At 39.5% G+C, this 20,772-nt stretch overlaps 1 protein-coding gene across 1 annotated transcript in view; it reads left to right on the top strand.

Annotated features, from left to right (window-relative positions):
- Window positions 1-179: 179 nt before the first annotated feature.
- Btk (tyrosine-protein kinase Btk29A) overlaps window positions 180-20,772 on the top strand; it is a 442,185-nt gene continuing 421,592 nt past the window's right edge. The window contains exons 1-2 of the mRNA XM_083123700.1: window positions 180-351; window positions 7,007-7,184. Coding sequence (XP_082979826.1) covers window positions 7,035-7,184 — 150 coding nt within the window. The 5' untranslated portion in view covers window positions 180-351; window positions 7,007-7,034. The remainder of the gene's footprint in view (window positions 352-7,006; window positions 7,185-20,772) is intronic.

The following is a 20,772-nucleotide window of genomic DNA, read 5'->3' as shown; positions in this document are numbered from 1 at the left end:
GACATTTATTAGTATAACAATAACCATTTCTAGAAGATAATAATAATATACAAATTAAATATTAAAATAATATTTAATCTTTAAGCTTATTCTTCTTAATGTGAAAAATATTCATGTAACATATTTTTGACTATCTTCCTCTGAAGTTTATCCTGTAGTTCCGAAACAGTTGACGAACTGTATCCTACCATCCAGTACCAGGAAATCTGAGGTAGAAAGGCATCCCGCAAAGTGATATTCGGAAGGTTTTTTTTATTATTATTTTAAACGAATTCTTTCATTTGTATGATGTTATTGATTCTACCGCATGAACAGATTTCATCCTGACAATATTCTATAACATCTCACCTGGTGAGTATTTTTTGCAAATGAAAACTGTTAGGTAGGGTTTGTTGTGGAAACAGGTGTCAAGCATCTCTCTCTCTCACTCGCTCAATCTTTGCTCCAGCAGCTAGTGATAATTTTTCAAGAGGCATTCGTCTAATTACTTGCTCAATGAAAATAAAGTTGGTTAATAAGTATGCAATTTGAAATAAAAGAATGTTATAGGCAATAGTTAAAAGTTACGATAAATTAATTACGACTGCAGATTAAAGATTGACATCAAGGTTATTTATTTTTTATTCTTGCAGCCAAGTAGAGATATTTCCAATGCTGAGACGCAACAGAGAACATAAAAAACATAGTTTAATACTTTCGTTTTAGTGAATAGAATGCGGGATACGAGTAAAGTAACAACTCTTTTCAAAAAGTAAAATTGAAATTGACAGAATTGCAAATTGTACATGCCCTAGTTAAAGATTACTCTGAATTAATGTAATCAGTTTTACTATTGGTAAGCAGTCATTATAATAAAGTTTCTTCTGAAATTGTTTCACTAAGATATCAATATCTACTTTACCACAGGTTACTATACACTTCCAAGTATTTATTCCAATTTAGCTAATCATTATACAGACATGTTTGGCGATCACCCCCTCCGAGGCCCTTGAGGGGACATCCTGGGTGACTTTCACCAAGGACCTATTTTCTTTTTTCATATATTGATAAATAATTTACACAGTTGGAATGAAATGTAACACACACAGGGTCAATTAAGTAACATACAAGAGCAGAATAAATGGGGATGCAGAGGGTGCCTGACTACCTGAGGAGCGACAGACCCTCAGTGCAGGGTTGAAATGCAATGAATCAAATATTGTGGTATTTGACGAAGAATTGCCGTCATGCGAGAGCAGGAAGCCTAATCTTTACAGTCCCATGGCACTTATGCACTTTTTACCTCTGTCCCAGGCTATTTAAACGAGTTTTGTAAGGTTTAGCAAAAATTGTTATAGCTTCCCTCCTATGGCAGATAATTTAGTGAAACAAGAAACATTTTACTAAGAATAAAATATACTTTGACATAGAAAAGACGAAGTGTTGCTATCTGTATGTATTTGTTATTATTCGTGGCTTCAAATGTGAAAATTGAGAAAAAAAAGAAAACAAAAGACAAAATTTGCCACCCTCCCCCTCCCTGTTGAGACATGGGACAGGAACAAATTCTATGTCATATTTTCAACAACATGTCTACATTATAATTCAATATTTATTTTGTTTCTAATGCCTTTTGCCATCTGAAGAAAAAATGAAAGAAAACTAAGTGCATGAGTTATTTTCGACAAGAATTGGCAACACGCACAAGTTTTTTTTATTTTTTAAAAAAAACAGGAGTATTAAATATACATACACGAAATTGGTAGTAAAAATAAAAACTTACCGAAAGCTGAAACTGAACATGCACCATCTCTCCCCTCTCCTCTGTCTGTATGTTGTCCTTATAAGTTGTGGTGCACCCGGTAACAGTGTCCTAGATGCATATGTTTGTCTTTTGTTGTGCCCCATTGACAAACAAATTGCAAGGAAAACAAGCATATCTCCCGTGGAAATTTCCTGCTGACGGGTGACACCTGGGTTTGTTGATAAATATTGTTCATAATATCTGTTACTTTCAGATGTCAAAAGTTCCATAATTTGTTCATCAAAATACAGTCTAAAAACATCCAGCGTAGTGGAGTTAGCTGAGATGTTACGAAATTTCGGTCCCGGATTGCCTTGAAACTGTGGGACTGTAGGCACCACACTGCCCGCCCCTGGCTGCTGCCATGTTTCTGGAAGAAGTTCTTCATCCTCTGAATCGCTTGATTCATTTCCACTCGAGTCACTAACACGGCCACCCCTATCACGTACAATTTCCCGCAACTCCTCTTCGCTTTCCAATTCCCCATCTGTGTCAAAACTGTTTAGTATATTGTTTACCTCCCGCTCCAAATCCTCTAGCTGTATAGTCGAACTCATGTTCACACAACGCGCACACACACACACACACAAAAGAGTAAAATATACCTCTCACTACAATCCCATGATGATCAAAACACGAAAAAATATCTCACTCAACTCGCAAACATGTGATAACTATGCGCTCGACATTACTGCAACGCCTCTGTGAACTGAAATGAAGCGTCCTTTTAAAAATAAAAGGGACAGTCAGCTGGAAAAATTACACGATTTATTTTTAGCTCCGATCCTATCTCTTACCCCCCCTTTTTTATATTCCTTCAGAAAATGGAGTGGTTGTCCATTTCACCCGCTGAAAAGTTATCGCCGCAAACATTTTTGACAACAATGACCCCTCCGACCATGACCAGCTTCGGCATGTTGAGAAGGAAAACATTAGACAAAGGATTTCCTCATACATCACTTTACTGCATGGCATGAGATTGTAAACGACCATTGTAAACAAGTATTTACAACGGTGCCAACTCACTTCTGTGAGCTTTGTTATTCGATGCCTCTTTTACTGCCCCGACAAAGAGAAGGTGTAAATTTAGCAGCTGCTGATGACGTCATTAGGGAACTGAAGAGCACCAGCGTCGCTGTCAATGCATATTGAAACATGGGTTCAAGTTCCAGCCACTTGGAGGCATGAGCATCGAAAGTGAACAGGGTTGCAAGGTGACGAAAAAATGTTCTGTTCCATCGGTCAGCATATGACCGATCCGGACTGTGGACAAAAATGTCATCGGTCAGCATATGACCGATCAGGACTGTGAGCAAAAATGCCATTGGTCGACTTATGACCGATCGGGACTGTAAAGGTTAAAGGTGAGTGCAGCAAGTGACTAAACTAGGGGCGACGAATGATAAGGAGGCGACGAGAGACAGGATGCGAACAAAGATAGGAATGATGAATGATAAGGGGGCGACAAATGATATGGGGTCGACGAGAGACAAGGTGGTGAACAATGATAAGAATATGAAAAATAGGGGCAACAAATGATAAGAGGGCGATGATAGAGGGGGCGAACAAATATAAGAATGACAGGAGGCGACGAATGATAAGGGACAGGGGCAACAAGAGAGGGTGCCAACAAAGTTAAGAATGACAAAAGATATGAGGCGACGAATGATGAGGTGGGATGAGAGACACGGTGCAAATGAAGATAAGAATAACGAAAGATATGACGCGAGGAGAGACATAGGGTGAACAAAGATAAGAATGACGACGGATGGGGGCGATGAGAGACAGGGTGCAAAAAAGATAAGAATGATGATGGATGGTGGTGAGAAGGATAGGAGGCGACAAATGAAAAGGGGGCGAACAAAGTTAAAAATGATGAAACAAAGGGGGGGGGATGAAAGATAAGCACGAAATAAACTTTAGGTTAAGGATTAGTATAATATTACAACAGATTCGTGAGGTGACCGCCCCTTCACAGAGGATTTAGAAAATTTTCCCGTCACCTCTACCTTCTCCCTCATTTTTTTCGTGCCAGCCTCTGTGGCAGAGTGGTTAGCACATCGCTCTGCGATGCCAGGGGCCACGGGTTCAAATCCTGGCTTGGGCATGGACGTTTGTGATGTTTATTCATCATATCATCACTCATCCCCATCTTCGCAAATTAGCCTAAAGTGGCACAAAAAGCGATGTAAAATAAATCAAATCAAATCTTTTTTTCGTGTGCAGTCACTGTGGAATGGCCGTACCCAGGGCTGGGGGAGAGAGCAGCTGACATGTACCCAACGCCTCTAGGGTGGTGATGAAAAAAAATAGGCGAACTACAACTATCAATCTTACTAGCTTGGCTTGCTGCAAGGACGAATTAAAGGCTTGAAGGGGAAGATCATTGGTGTGCTCAGCAAACGTTGTATTTTATACAGCTCTATGAAAGCCTGAGGTGCAAGCTATGCTTCAAGCTTTGAAACTGCGGGTCCCCATACAGCTTCTTTTAAAATTTAAAATGAATATTCCTTTCATTTTTGTTATAGAGTTAAATAAAAATGCAATTGGAGGAAACAATAATATATCACTTATTAAGTAACACAGTCTTGTAACTAAAGGTACATGCAGCAGGACGTCGCAAGATAGAATAGGGACTTTGCGGACCTATAACAAAATCGTTTCTTTGTCCTGCAGTGCTCCTTGATTTATATATATATAAAACTAACTTCAAAAGTGTACCAGCGATGTTAGTTCTAATCTCGTACACCCAATACATTCATACACTACACAATGGAAGATATCACAAACAGTGGCGTATCCAGAATTTTTGAAAGGGGCTGTATGTTCTTTTTGTAGAAATACTGGAACAAAGTGGGAATTATGACTCCCATCAATCCCCCCCCGACACACCTCTGATCACGAAACTGGAGACCATTCAAGACATCACCATTTTCATCCTGGACTGGAACATGACTATTTACTTTTCTGGGTTTATTCACTTCTTATTTGATTTTCCTCACTTTGCCCATAACTGTGGCCTCTGTAGAACACGCACTTTCGAAACTTCAGCCAATAAAATATTATCTGGGAAATAGTGCTCCTCAGCAAAGATAAACAGACATGTCCATTTTTAACAATTAGCACAGGCAAATAGAACGGCTAAAAGTTGAACACACTGTGAAAAATTTTGTTCATGCCAAAGCATGCACGAGAATGCTTTAGCTTTTCAAAAAATTCTTTTACGCTGAATTTAATATCGTTATTTATTTCTTGTATCTTGATTGTTCGATATGTTAATTGTAACCACCCTCATAGCGCAAGAAATTCTGTGGCTGAAAGGGGGGGGAGGGCAAAAGCATGACACGTGACTCGGCCTCCAAGATTTTAGTTACGACAGTGATTTTCTGACACATTATGGTAGGACTGTAGTTTGTGAGGGAAGTGTGCTGGGTGCCGAAAGTTTGCGGGGGAAGGGGTTAATGGGTGTCTGCCCCCTCCAAGAGCTCATCTTTAATCCACCACTGTTGTAATGACTCCATTTACTTTAAATAGGATTGTTACAACCCAGAAGTGTTCTTGCGTACATTGTTACTTCACATGTTTTTGAGTAGGCTTAAATTTTAGGTGTGATTATCATAGAAATTTCATACTTTTCATGATCCACTGCCTGTATAATGTACTTCCGAACAGGGTCACTTACACAACCAACTTTTCATGATTCAGTTTCTCATAAATTATTATCATCAGTGCCAGATCTACAAGCCGCAAAACCCCGCAGTGCTATGAGGGGCCCTCAGCCATTGACATAGTAGAGAGTTTGTATATGCATATGTAATAAACAAACTCAATTACTCAGGGGTACAGGAACGAATACACTGTATATACAGGTAAAAGAAAAGTTAAATTCCCTGTGCACAAAGCACCAAGCCATGAAGGCACATTTAGGGTGTGGGGGGATTAAGGCCTCACATATTTTTGATGTCGTCCATCTTGAAGGTGATGCGATCAGCACCACGTTGCAGCCACCTTTATACCCCCTTCCGGTACCATTTGATTTGAGGCTGGGTGGGCCCTAGAGCTGTTTTATGCGGGGACAAAGCCAGAATATCCCACATTAGATCACCCACCTCAGATTTCCCGCGTGCCAGTCAGACTAGAACCAAATCAGGCTATAATTTCACGAGAAATGCATGGGTGAAGGTTTCTTCAACTTAGCTTTAATCAAGAAAAAGTTATGACTGCATGATTGTAACAAATGTATAACTTTCCATGTGTGAGAAAACAGTGTACATGTATCACATAATCCTGTTCCCATTTAAACATTTTGAGTTCTGTGTGTGTGTGTGTAGAGGTAATATTGTGCAGGGAGGCCCAAGACTTGTAGATCCAGCACTGATTATCATCATAAATTTTTAGTTGCACACAGTGGGTGTTTCATTTTAATGTACAATTTGTTACATTTAACATTTCTGCAGATAGAGAGAGTGAGTGAGTGTCGGTCAGTATCTCTTCAACTCATATTAACATAAGGACAACTTTACTCCAAGGCAACTCACAGCAACTTATAATATGCGACTAGGTGCTGCAAGTTGCTTGTTTTCTCAAGGGCTAGTGAAATATAGAATTGATCAGCCAAGGAGATGCATATGAAGTTACTCATTCTCCAATAATCTGAGCGTGTAGACATGACCCTTACTGAAGACACATAAATGCCAAACTCTCTTCCAAGTAGTACACCCCGGACTGCATTTTGTAGCCTAACGTAGCTCTGGCATCTTGAATCACATTCAGCATAGTCATAGACATAACCGGACGTTGATAGGAGACACCATTTATGAGATATATCAAATCAAAAAATATCAAATATGGTGGATCAGTTTCAAGATGGCGGCCGTCGGAGCGCAGATATCGATTGGCTACTCGACTGAAAATATCTTTAATGATAGAACAATTAATCCTACCAAGTATCTTGCTTTTATCAACAAGTCAGTGATTCGGGACTTAGCCTCTGGCCTGTGATAAAGATGTAAATTTTTGCGCTTTTGTTATGAGGTCAGAATTCATTTTGCGGCGGGTGTAGTTACATCTTGAAAGAATGAAAATTCAGTGAGTTATCAGCAGTGAAAGTGTGTATTCATTTTTTTTGGACAACCTGTATATATTAGTGGACATTCATATAAGCATTGTTTCTCTGTCTTAATATAATGGGATGTTATATTTATCTTTTTTCTTGTTTTTCAGGTGCACATTTACAGCTCTCTTTTACAAGATGGCTGGGTCTGGTGGGGATGAAATTATTAAACAAGGTGTTATGATAAAACGATCCCAAAATAAGAAGAGATTCACTCCTGTTAATTACAAGCAGAGGTATTTTGTGTTGACACGCCAGTTCCTTATTTATTACGACAACGATGGGGAGGTAAGTACCATGATTTTTATTTAATGTTATTTACTTAAAATGGTGACTCTCTGTATGCATATGTATGCAGTACTTCATCTTCCAGCTTTTAAATGAGTGTGAGGATATTTTGGTGTCATGGAAAGTGGCCCATTAAAGTTTTTATCTTCTATACATCCAAGCAAGGACTTCAGTTCCGAAACAGTTAGCAGTCATTCTATTACAGCATTGCTTTCTTCATAATTGAACAGGATAAATGCTGAGCTGCAAGCTGGTATCTGACGTGACACCTAAAATAATTGGCCACTATTGTGATTAGATTTCAACTGATAATATTTTATTCCCATGCAAGGGAAGATTTAGGGGATACTCCCCCCTGTTTATTATGTCATTAAGCCAAAGTATAGTAACTTCACATTATTATGCAGACTGTCTGGTATTAGGTTGAAGTTTCAAACTGGTCAGATAACTAAACTTATCACACGCGAATGTTGTGATTCATTTGCAAATGCAAAATAATATGTGGTTATTTAAAGTGATTTTTATTTTTCATGCAATGTCTGCAAAAACAGTGGAGAGAAAATGAACAAGAATGAAGGGAGAATTGGAACAAAATTGGTGGAGCTAATAAAAAGGCATGTGAAAAGTAAATTGGTTAAGTTTCCAGAGCCACCTTCAATTTTCAGCAAAGAGGTGGAAAGATTTTAACTTGCCAGAGCAATTAAAGGAAAGAGTAAAGGTCAGGAGGAGGAGGAGGAGGAAGGGAGGCAAGACAAGAAAAGTAGGTGACAAGATGAAGGGGACGGAAAGAAACAACCAGTTGTGACATCTGGGGGTACAGCAAGGTGGAAAAATCAGTTTTCCTAGGAAGAAACTGAGAACTCAAACTATACATTTCTTAGAAATGTAGAGTGACTAGTTGTGAAAACTCAATATGCTGACCAAGGCAGAAATTTATTTTATTATAAAACATAAAGTAAACGTAACGTTTCAACCTTCTAGCAAGGTCTTCTTCAGACTCTGTACCAAGTACAACTGAAACAAGGTACAAAACAGGACGATGTATATACACAAGAATTACTCCCCTCCAGACACAAGACTATTAGAAAGTTGTTTTCCTGGAACATTCCGGCAGGTGGTCTTCCCTTGTCAACTGTACTTTCACCTGACAGGGGATGTAGCTAAACATTTTCTTTCATCTGGAAGGTGGTTGACTCTTTATCTCACACTCTTTTTCCTTTCCTTCTTCATTCTTCTTCCTTCTTCTCTCCTCTTTCTCCCTTGTGCTTTCCACTCTTTCTAACACCTTCTTCCATTCTTTCTTTATCTTCAGTCCCCCATTCCAGTTCATTGTGTCTTCTTCACCTTTTTTCTCTCTATTTCCTTGGCCTCCTTCCATTTTCTCACTAGTATTCTCTTCTCCCTTCCTATCTGCTTAGCCTCATCCCACTCTCTGTCATGTCCTGTTTCTCTCGTGTGTTTAAATATCGCATTTCTCTCTCTTAAGTCGTACATCATCCCTATGTTGTTTCAACCTGTCTTTCAGCCTCATTTTCGTTTCTCCTTTGTACACACTCTGACATTCTTTACATTTCACTTCATAGATAATCCCTTCCTCTTCTCTGTTTTCCTTTTTCTTGTTTGAATTCTTCGGATGCTTATCCCTCCCTTCCTGTAAGTTTTAATGCCCGCTTTCCTAAGCACTTTGCATATCTTTTCTGTGGTCTTCCCCATACTCCTTATTCCAAACCTTCTCTCTTTTTCTTTCTCTTCCTCTTTTTCTTTTTCTTCCAATTCTCCCCTGCCACTTTTCTTCCTTCTTGTGTTTGTGTCCAGTCTATCCTCCTTCTCGTAGCCATTCTTTTCCAGCTGTTTCCATAGGCTATTTATTTTGCCTTCTTTTTCACATTCTTTCATGCATATTTTCTTGATTCTGTCCTCCATATTCTTTATGTGGCATCACATAATTATGGCTGTTGTGATTGTCAACAATGCTAGGAAGTGATGCTGATTTACTTTCTATACTCATTGCTCCAAGAGATAAAATATACCATCTCAAACCAGGTTAATTAAAACCTAATAAGTATTTTTAGTCACAGAAATCAGTGAGAAGATTGACACTGTTGCCTACTTGGCTCTTTGGGCTTTTTATCATTGCTTAGCTCCTAAAATTGTAATATGCTGCAAGGATTTTTTTTAGCTGCACAAGGGATAATTTACAAGGGTCGTTCAAGGTTGACCGGGACTTTTGTTTTTGCAGAGGAAATAGGTAGCAGAAGAAACACCAAACTATGTCAGTTTTTCAAAGTATTCTCCGTGCGCGCCGAGGCACCGTTGCCATCGTTCTGGCTGCTTCCGAATTCCTTTGGCATAGAAAGAACTTGGTTGTTGTCGTAGCCACTGGAGGACATCGCTCCGCAGTGCTTCCTCTGTCGTGAATTTCTTCCCTCCCAGATGGTCTTTAAGGGGTGCAAACAAATGATAATCACCGGGGGCTAAATCCGGACTGTAGGGGGATGGGGCAGAACTTCCCAGCGCTTGTCAGCCAGAGTTGTTGTTGTCACATTGGCCGTGTGAGAGCGGGCATTGTCATGGAGAAGAATGACATTTCCAGACAACATCCCAGGTCTTTTCTTGCGAATGGACTTTCGTACAGCACCACTCAACAATGTGGAGTAATACTGGGCATTAATCGTGCTCCATTTGTCCAGAAAATCCACATGGATAACGCCCTTCATGTCCCAGAAGACACTTGCCATGATCTTTCCAGCGGACGGCTGCATTTTGCTTTTCTTGGGGGGGGTGGGGAACCTTTATGCCGCCACTCCATGCTGTGTCTTTTGGTCTCTGGGGTTTAATTGTGCAACCATGTTTCATCACACGTGATGATGGATTGCAACAATTCATCATCTTCTGCTCGAAACCAATTCAGAAACTGTTCACAGACCGTCCTGTGTGTCCACTTCTGCTCGAATGTCAGCTGGCGGGGAACCCACCTTGCACAGATTTTGCGGAAGCGTAAGTGGTCGTGAATGATTGTCTCAACACTCCCGACACTGATATTCACCTCGGCAGCAATATCCCGCACTGTTAGTCGCCGGTTCTCAAGAATCATTTGCTCAACACGTGCGATATTCACTGGTGTGACTGCAGTCGGGCGAATGTGTCCATGCGCTTCATTTGTCACCAGCTCCCGTCCTTCGCGAAACTGCTCACACCATTCGTACACTCTTGTCCGCGACATCGTTTGTTCACCATACTGTGCTTGCAATCGTCTGAAAATCTCAGCTGGTTTCACTTTCTTCTTCACGAGAAATTTGATTACACACCGCTGCTCCACAGCCACAGACACACTGCTTGCCGCCATGTTCGCTGCAACTGCTGCGCATGCGCGAAATACGTCATGCCGGGCTCTAGTTACTCACGAAGGAATACATTACGTCACCCGCACGTTTCATCATGATCCGTCTATTCATCGATTTTTTACGTACGAAAATCCCGGTCAACCTTGAACGACCGTTGTAGCTCCAAATGTAGCCTTTCGTAGTGTGAACAGTCTATGCCATAATGCTTTACCTGGTTTCGTACTTCACCGTCGCACACATTTTCACACATTAGTTTTCACAATGTATTTCTGCTGGGTTAACTGGAATGAAGGTTCTAACAAATACACAGAAAAATTGAGAAAGCCAACCCAGGAAGCTTTCTAATGAGTTAGCATCAAGACAGTTCTCAGATACAATATTTATATAAGAACTTTCAAGAAAGTCACTTCCTCATTCTTTGTGTATGCACTCTTACAAGATTTTTTACAAATTGATAATCCCTGCATTGATACAAAGCTGCAATCACTGCTATAGCACAGTGCACCGAAGTTCTGGGTTTGAGTCTTGGCAAGGACATAAATCTTTTCCAACAACTGATAGTCCAAATAAGTGGAAAATTTCCTGTTTTCATTCACCTGGCAGGGAGACAAATTATTGAGCTAAATCTAGCTTCTTCAATGTAGCCTTTATCTACTTTTAGGTGAGATTTAGTTCTCTTCCACTAATCTTGTTCGACAACAAGATAGATCACACAAAATAATGTATTCTTTTCAAATGGTTACACAGCATGCAATACAAAAAATGCAAAACTCATGGGTAATTTTAGAAAAAGATGTGATCTATAGCAGTGTGAGTTCAAATATTCAAGAGCTGCCCTGATATATTGATAAACACTGAATACTACAACTATGATTATACAAAAATGGATCTGTCTCTCTCTCTCTCGGTTCAAACATAAAATGAGTGGCCTAACTATTTTTAACTGGCGACATTTACTATCTCTGCAGAAACTGAAGACTAGTTGCGCTCTTTAATTGAAGGGCTCCCATTTTGAGATGTGAGAAGATGCATTCTACTTATTTTGGGTTTTTAAATTGAAGGAGATTAGACTGCACTGCCATGTGACACATAATGATTCCATAGTTTGCCAATTGCTACTCTGTGGATCTCATACTCTCTCATTTCAGTTGTATTTATGTGAATGTTTAAATGAGAATCTCACAACTTTCTGCTTAACCCAGCAACAGAAGCAAGTATGTCTGTTGCTGAGTTGGGAGTTAGTTACCTATTGACAAATTTCCATCCTTTATCCAATGTCCTCAGTGATTTTAGAGCACAGTCTTGAAGATTCAAATGATTCCTGCATAATAGTTGACACTTTCTGTATTAGTCGACATTACATTACAGTATTGGTTGATCTGATTTTTTTCTTAAAATATATTGCTTTGCTCCAAGGCAGAAGATACTCACTTTTGGCTATGTCATGCAAGAGTATATGTAAACAAAAAGAATAATAAATAAATCGACAATGGCAGCAAAGACTTTTGTAGATTTGATATCCAAAATTATAAAATAATAAGGATTTTTAATGTTAAAGTACAAAATAGAGCTTACATTCATAAAGAGTTATATTTATTCATGCTAAAACAAGTTAAATTAGCATTTTTCTTTTTTGCTCTCAACGTGTTATAAGATATGCATACTGGTGATTGAATTGCAAAAGTTCATATATGAAGCACACACATATTCTGTTGTAGTGGCGTATTCTCCATGTTACCGTGTTTAGTACCAATAAACCAACATTTTTGTTATATTTTTACTCATTTAGCATTAATATATGGGTAATTGCTCATTATATATTGTGCAAACTGTTAAAACAAGCTTCTAAACCAGAATTTAAGTAAATTATTTAAAGAACTTAAAGGCTGGTTTACATACGCCATTGATTGTTTTCCATAGTACCCTTCTGAGGACCGAATTTTCTCCTCTGTTTGACAGGGAAGGGCAAGGAGCCAAAGACGAAGTAGGCAAGCAGGTATTAAAAAAACTGTAGCCTGAATGGTCAGTTCCACTGCTTCAAACAGTGTTGGTGGGAGAGCACTGCTTTTTTCTTCCTGCTTTCTGCACCATGCTTGACAGAGGCAATGTTACTACGAGGGGATATCAAAAAGTAATTGAGTAAATTTTTTACAGCCAAACGGAAATGTATTCGCAAAAACTGAAATATACATTTAGAAGTACATGTATTTTGCCACCTTTCCATGAGATGGCAGGTGCGTGCACCTCACGCACGCCGAGAGGCAGTTGTTTGAAAATGGCAGCTACGCTTGAGACGTTCGACACAGTTGATCTGCAGAGTGTGATTCGGTTTCTGTGGCCAAAGGGACGGAAACCACCTGAAATGTATCGTGAGGTGTGTGCAGTGTATGGTGACACGTGCATGACATTCACAAATGTCTGTAACTGGTATGCAAAGTTCAACGCAGGGCATGTAAATGTCTTCGATGAACCCCATTCTGGACGGCCTCGCACATCCCACACACAGAGCAATGTTGACGCTGTGGAGGCATTGATTCAGGAGGATCAGCAGTCAACAATCCAAACAACAGCAGATGCAGTGGGCATTTCATATGGCAGTCCATACACCACCATCCATGGGTATCGCAAAGTGTCAGCGAGATGGGTCCCCAGACAGCTTGCACCACAGCATATGGAGGACAGTAAAGGATACAGTCTTGAGCATTTGCTCCGGTACCATAGGGCTGGGAACCCATTCCTCGACCACATTGTTACCAGGGACGAATCGTGGATTTTTCATTACACCTCTGAACAAAAGCGACAGAGTATGGTATGGGAACACACAAACTCGCCTCCACCCAAAAATTCAGGACAACCCTGTCTGCAGGAAAGGTTTTGCTTACCGTTTTCTGGGGCAGCCAGGGTGTCATTCTTACTGATTTTGGGGTAAAAGGAGCAACTGTAAATACTGCTTGCATATTGTACCACACTGGATCATCTACGAGCTGCTCTGTGCCATAAACGTCCAACAAAATCTGTGGAGGAGGTCATCATTCTCCATGACAATGCTCGCCTCCATGTGGCTGCATCAGTGATCCAAAATGTCAATTTGTGGCATTGGGTAATTCTCAGGCGTACAGTCCAGACCTGGCCCCATCAGACTTTCACCTGTTCGTCCCACTAAAGGAACACCTTGCCAGCAAACACTTCAGCTGCAACACGGAAGTTGTGACAGCCGTGTGTCATTGGTTATGCATCCAACCGAACGATTTCTACTGCATGGGCATCAAAAAATTGGTGTCACAGTGGGACGAATGTATAAATGTGAATGGATGTTATGTGGAAAAGTAGAGTAATGTTCAACCTTCAAAATGTATATTTCAGTTTTGGCTGTAAAAAATTTACTCAATTACTTTTTGATATCCCCTCATACATTAAGGGAAATTTCTCTTGGTGCAGAAAAATCCAGGCCCAATTTTAAGTAGAAAGGGAAATTTTATGAAAAAATATAGAAACTCGGAAAATTTGAAGTTGTCTCACTTCTGCTTTTGTCTTTCTTGTGTGGCTGCAGCGGTGTTTTATTTCTACATAATATATCTAATTACTCTATATGGTGTGTGGATGGGTCTATATACAGTAAATAAGAACTGTTGCAGTAAACCAGGTGAAATTTTCAGAATATGCCACTGTTTTGTTAAATATCTTCTTACAGGATGTATTGGATAGAACGATAGAACATTCTCTTACTTGTTGATAACCAGGATTAGAATAAAAAACATAGCACAAAATAACACATTGCATTTCTGACATTTTACTGGTTTCCCACTCACATTATCAGGGAGCAAATGCAGGAATAGTAAAAACCAGGCTGACATAATGAAGCTCAGACTGTCAGCTTCTTGGCCACAGGCATCATGGCTGATATTTATGCCTGTGTGCACTGCTGGCACCTGTAACAGAATTGCCATTATGTTGTGTTTTTGTCCCTTCCCCCCATTTTTTTAAAAATATTGTGTATGTGTTTTATGGTGGGTAACCAAGAATAAATGAGACAGCTACATCTGCCTTATCATTCATGCAAATGTGGCACTTTTCTTAACATTTCTTTCTAGTGTACCCCAGGCATTAGTGAGGAATTAAGTGCGACCCAAAGAAAGAGATACTATGTCTCAAATACAAGGTCTGTCCCAAAAGTAATGAGACTATTTTTGGCGGGCCAATCAAAAGAGTTAGGGGATGGATCTATTGGGCAGAGCAGTTGGTGGGGGATGTCAGGTATACAGTCTGATGCAACACAGTTATCTCCGAGCTGTTCAGCATTGGAATCGCCAGCAAAGTGAGAAGATGTTTTAGTGTCTCGTCACGGTTGAAAATGCAGCGCAGTTCGGAGCAGCTGTACGTGAGAAAATTTTACGTCAAACTCAGTAAATCCACTACCGACACACTTGAAATGTTAAGACAAGCCTATTGGGAAGAGACTTTGTCGAAAGCACAAGTGTGCAGGTGGCACAAGGCGTTCAAAGAAGGAAGAGAAGACTGAGAGTATGAGCAACGCTCAGGATGCCCAAAAACGTCCAGAACTACCAACCATGTGACTCAAGTGAAGTCTGTTTTCAACTCTGACCCCGGGCCTCCCCGATGGTGCAGTACATCGTCGTCGCCTTGTGATCAAGGGGTGCCAGGTTCAATACCTGGTGGATGCACATAGTGGTTCGGATCCCACTTTAAACCATAGGTCCAGTCCCAATTAGCGTTACTGTGCATAAAGTGGACTTAAAACACCAACTCAATCAAAAAATTAACTCTGACGTTTGAGTGTGTGGTTAATCGCAGATAAGGTGGGACTGCAAAATTTTACACGAAGGTGCTCGATCGCTTGAGAAAAAGAGCCATGCGTGTCGGCCCAGAGATCAGGCACCTGGTATCTCCACCAGGACAACGTGCCATCTCACTCATTGCTTCAAGTTCGAGAATTTCTGGCTAAGAAAAATATAGCACACTTCGCCAACCACCGTACATCCAGTACCTGGCCCCAAATGACTTATTTTTGTTCCCGAGGCTGAAATTCGGCCTGAAAGGACTCCGTTTGGGACAATTGAAAGGGTCCAAGCAGCCTCGACGAGTGCTCTGAATGGCATCTCAGGTCAAGACTTCCTGCGCTGCTATGAAGAGTTGCAGCAGTGCTGGAACTGGTGTATGAACACTCGAGGATCCTACTTTGATGAATATTAAGTGTGTTTGAACCTCAACCCAATAAAACGATTTTTCCAGAATTAGTTTCATTACTTTTGGGACAGACCTTGTATGTTCTTTGAGAACCCTGAAGTTATTTTTTCACTATTTCTATCTGATATGATGTGTCTCTTTTTGACTGTCCGATGATCAAGATGCAACTTAACAGTGTAGTGGTCGCGTGGAATAAACTCACGCCATTGATCGTGCAGATCACTATTGTGATACATAGAATATTATCATATTTACCCATTATTTGTCAAATTTTATCTGGTTTTATAGCAAGAATGTCCTTTTTGAAATATTCTGGTTCACTTAACAAAACAAATATAAGTTATTTCACTCAACGCATTACAAGAGGGAGGAAATTCTAAACCTAGTACATTGCATTTGGATGTGGTGCTTCCAAACAAGAATATCCTAGAATCTTACTTTTATTTGCTTTCCCAAAAATATCTGAAAGAGGTTTTTGGTGGTCTGGACACACCCACTGCTTATATTTATAACATATTTTAGAAAAATATACTTACATATATAGAAATACTACATATCCATAAACACTCCCATCAATGGCCACGCAGATCACTATTGTGCTCCACTGAAATATGACCTCCGTAAGAAGTCAACAATGGGTAAATTTCGAATAATGGCTGAACGAAATGTTCCAGGAAGGTACACATGGGAGCCAAGGTCAAGAGTGTTGCCAAACTGCAGTAGCAAGTTAAAATATATGAGTGGATCACTATTGTGATCTGCGCGATCACTTCAGTGTTAAATTTATGTGTATTTTTAAACAATTCTGGTACCAAAGATAAGCATTGAAGCAAAGGTGTACACGTGCCAACGTAACCATGAAGCAATGCCATTTTAGTCGGTGACATTAAAGTTTTTAGATGCGGCAACACTGATTGCAGCAATACATTGTCTGTAGGATATGTTGATGTTAGTAGTCTGTGAAGTGTGATAATGCTGCAGAATTTATAGTTGTTAATTGTTGTGTGCCAGAAATTAGTCAATTATTGTCGTGTGTGTACAGTAAAATGGATTTAACACGGGAGCACTTCAGAGCATTGATTTTTTACGATTTTCGAGCAGGTTTAACGCAGCAGCAATGTTATGAAAGGCTCCGAAATGCATTTCAGGAGGAAGCCCCATACCATGCGACTGTGTTTAATTGGTTTTTAGAATTTCGACGTGGACATTAGAAGCTCAGTGATGAATTACGTGATGGTCGTCCTGTGACAGCAACTTCTCAAGAAAACGTCGACAGAGTGCGTCGCATGATAGAGGAGGATAACCGGGTGACATATGCAGTTATTAGTGCAACACTGGGTATTGGTATGAGTCAGGTTCAAACGATCCTGTATGACCGCCTTGGTGTCAGGAAGCTCTGTGCCAGATCGATCCCACACCATCTTACTCAGGAGCAAAAGCAGGCACGGGTCACATGGTGCATGAAAATGCTGGACAAATTTAACCAAGGACAATCAAATGCAGTGTATGACATCGTAACAGGTGACGAAACTTGGGTGTACTGTTATGAACCCGAGAGCAAACGACACTCAACGCAGTGGATCTTCCCGGATGAAGACCCACCAACAAAAGTCAGTAAGGGACGAAGTGTTGGCAAACAAATGGTTGCAACTTTCTTCAGTCGGACGGGCCATATTGCAACAGTGCCGCTACAGGGACGTTGGACCGTTAATGCTGAATGGTACACTACGGTTTGTTTACCGGAGATCGTACGGAAAGTTCGTGAAAAACGTGCACGAAGTCGCAGCCATACAGCAGTACAAACAATTGAATTCTTCAAAAGCCTTCAAATGACTCATCCTCCTTACAGTCCCGACCTCGCCCCTTGTGATTTCTTCCTGATCCCTAAAATCAAGGATACATTACGAGGTTCTTCATTTCCTACTCCCGAGGAGGCAGTCACCGCCTTCGTTCAGTGCATTCAAGAGGTGCCTGCAGATGTGTGGTCCCAGTGCTTTCACACTTGGTTTGAGCAGATGAACAAGTGTATCAACTGTCATGGAGAATACTTTGAAAAATTATAGCATTCATACTTTTGGTCTCCAGTGTTTTACTTGCGCGTGTCTAAAAACTTTTAGTGTTACACACTCACTCTTCGAGTAACGCCAGGATTACTATAACATTTCATGGGTCAATATCACTGAATTAAACTCTTTTTCATATTAATTTTGCATTTATTTCAAACACTTCGACACACTTTACTATGGAATCAGAATTGGAATTTTAATGTGTTATTTTGTTCCTGTTATGAACAGGTAACAACACACATATTCTGATTAACATTATTAATGTATTGACAGGGATGAAAAGAATATACCGTAGAAAAGTACTTAGATCTGAAATATAATGCTTTTGCCGTTTCCAAGGCCTTCTTCTGACTTTACAAGAAGTTGAAAAACATTAAGACTCCTCACAATATTGGTTAAAGGATAAAAACGTTAGAAAGGTTAAAGAAGTTGGCAGTAAACTGAGGAGAACAGAGAGAGACCCACCTGTAAGAACTTTTTAATACTTTTACATACCATATAACAGTGGTTTTGTGAACATTCAAGTAAGTGTTATAGCAGTTTATCAATACACATGTTAGCATGGAATTAGCTCACTGTGATTGCAGATACCTCATACATGTTACTCTCTACTTTAGATCATTCTCTTTCCACAAATTAGAATCAGTGGAAATTATTCTGTGGTCACTTCCCTTCAATGTTAATATCTCTTATTTAGGTGCCATCTGTTGCTCTCTCTAAGAATGGCAGCAATTGTAAGTTTTATGTAGTTTCTTGTTCTCATATGTGCTTGTAAATAAAATCGTACTTCATTTCATAGAGCTTTAGGTGTAGGAAATCAATTTCACTACATACTTTTTTCCCCTCTTTCTTGCCATTTGTGCTCATTAGTTGCGGAGACGTGTTTCCTATCCTGGACTTGAACAATCACCAGGACTTCTGAATTTTCCATGTGTACACCTGCATTCCATCTTGAGTAGGGTAGGATAAGTTTCACAAATTACTTTTGTGTTTGTCATTGTCCATTTTTGTTGTTAGTTTTGTAGAGAGAATGCTTTAGACTTTAGCTTGATTTGGCAAGTTATTTGTGATGTCGATTGCTGCAGTCAAAACAGAATTGTCATAAATTGCCATGTGTAACTTCTTCTTTGTCTGTTGAGTGCTGTGGAATTAAAAGAATTTGTTAAAATTCTTATATGTAGCTCAATGTAATTCCAGTGTACAGCATACATCTTAATATAGCATATTTGTTGGGATTCTTTGTGCTGCATCAGAGCACATTAGCATGTTACTTTGTGTACTCTGAATGTGTGTGAAACTGTAGATTGATCGCTTATCAAACATATTTTTGGAAAGTAAATTGAAGCATATTTATTTTGAATTCTGCATGCATTAATTCCTAATTTTTATTGTGATTTGGCTGCATGTAAGTCTAAGCTTGTAATTTAGGTAGAAAGGTAGAATTATTGTCTGAGTGTGCTCGGCATGTTGTATAAGAACATTTATTGAGTTTGTACAGTCGACGTATTTAGTAGTACATGTAATTTATACAGTAAAATTTTTATGAACTTATTTTAACATTTTGAAAAAATAATTAAAAATGTTTTAACTTTCATTGAAAAATTAGAGACTAATTACACGAAGAAATAGAGAAAAATTGAATATTTTGGTGGTACTGCACCTTGGACAAAAATGCTGTATAAGGAAGTGAATTACAGCACTACTAAGCGAAACGATTGTACCAAGTCACAAATGAAAATGTATATTGTACCACTATATTATAATTATAAATAGCTTTATGATGTCAGAAAGATAATAAGAAGAATGAGGAAACATTTAAAATGCAACAGTGTGTTCCTTTCTTTCTCTATTGAACAGGAAATTTAGAAAGTCAAAGAAATATAAACAGGCTCGTAGCTAGAATTGATCTCCAAGGGGAAAACAAATATTAGAAATATAATGCAAATACAACATTTTTTCTATATATGTTTGACATCTCTTACAGTGTTAATTGACTTCTACTGACATCATCCCTTACTACACACTGCATACTACTTTTGATGATACAGATATTTATATCATACAAGAAAAATACACAATATTCAATCATAGTGCCTACAGTACATTCCACCCCTGCCCGAAGCAATAAAACTTCCCTTCGTTCCCAAGAATTGGGAGCTGTTGACCTTTGACGCAGATGTGGAAGGGGCAGCGAAGATACAGATAAAGAAGTTCCCTTAAAAATAACTTTCTAAAGTCTAGAGAATCTTCTACCTAGACTTCGGCTCATAAACAAGATGAATGAATGTAATAGCTGCTGTCTGCATTTTCACTTTTCACTACAAACAAATTATACTAAAAATAGTTTTACCTAATGACCTAATATCAAGGGGGCTGACTGCAGTGCCGGGGGGGGGGGGGCTGAGCCCCTTGGCTAAGGGCCTGAATATAAATCAATCCTAATTAGTAACTTAAAGGCCAAATTCTTGATTACCGATTCCTGCCTGTTTATGGAACCAGTGCTTTGGTATATCTGAGCCAATTGGTGCCATGATAGTGTAATACATAACACATCATCTCTTGTAATCAAGGGGTCCCAGATTTGTTTTCCTTGTGGGACGCGTTGTGCAATGTAGGTTCTAATGAGCCTCTGCAAATGTAAAGTGGACTCATGGCACCTCAGCACCTAAGCGTGGGAGTGGATGTTTCTTTGTGAGTGTTCCTTCATTTTTTTTTAATCACATCATTCATTTTCAAATTGCGATTAGTCAAAATTAAGGGAAAACACATACAAACGTTGGCAAACAATCAAAACTTTGACAATCAGGAATCGTAACTTGCATCAACCCTCTGAATATGCCATTGCTGAGTGTTAACATGAAATGGACCTGCTCTGAAAGACGGTGTGATGAATGCCAAGGTTGGAATATTTGAGAATGCTCTACTTGGAATGGCCATTTCACTCAGAGAGAGGGTGATGCAATATTGTAGGGG

The sequence above is a fragment of the Lepisma saccharinum genome, chromosome 6 (genome assembly GCF_977018435.1).
Source record: "Lepisma saccharinum chromosome 6, izLepSacc3.1, whole genome shotgun sequence".
Classification (NCBI taxonomy): domain Eukaryota; kingdom Metazoa; phylum Arthropoda; class Insecta; order Zygentoma; family Lepismatidae; genus Lepisma; species Lepisma saccharinum.
Note: the sequence above shows the minus strand (reverse complement) of the source record. Positions and strands in the feature narration are given on the sequence as shown.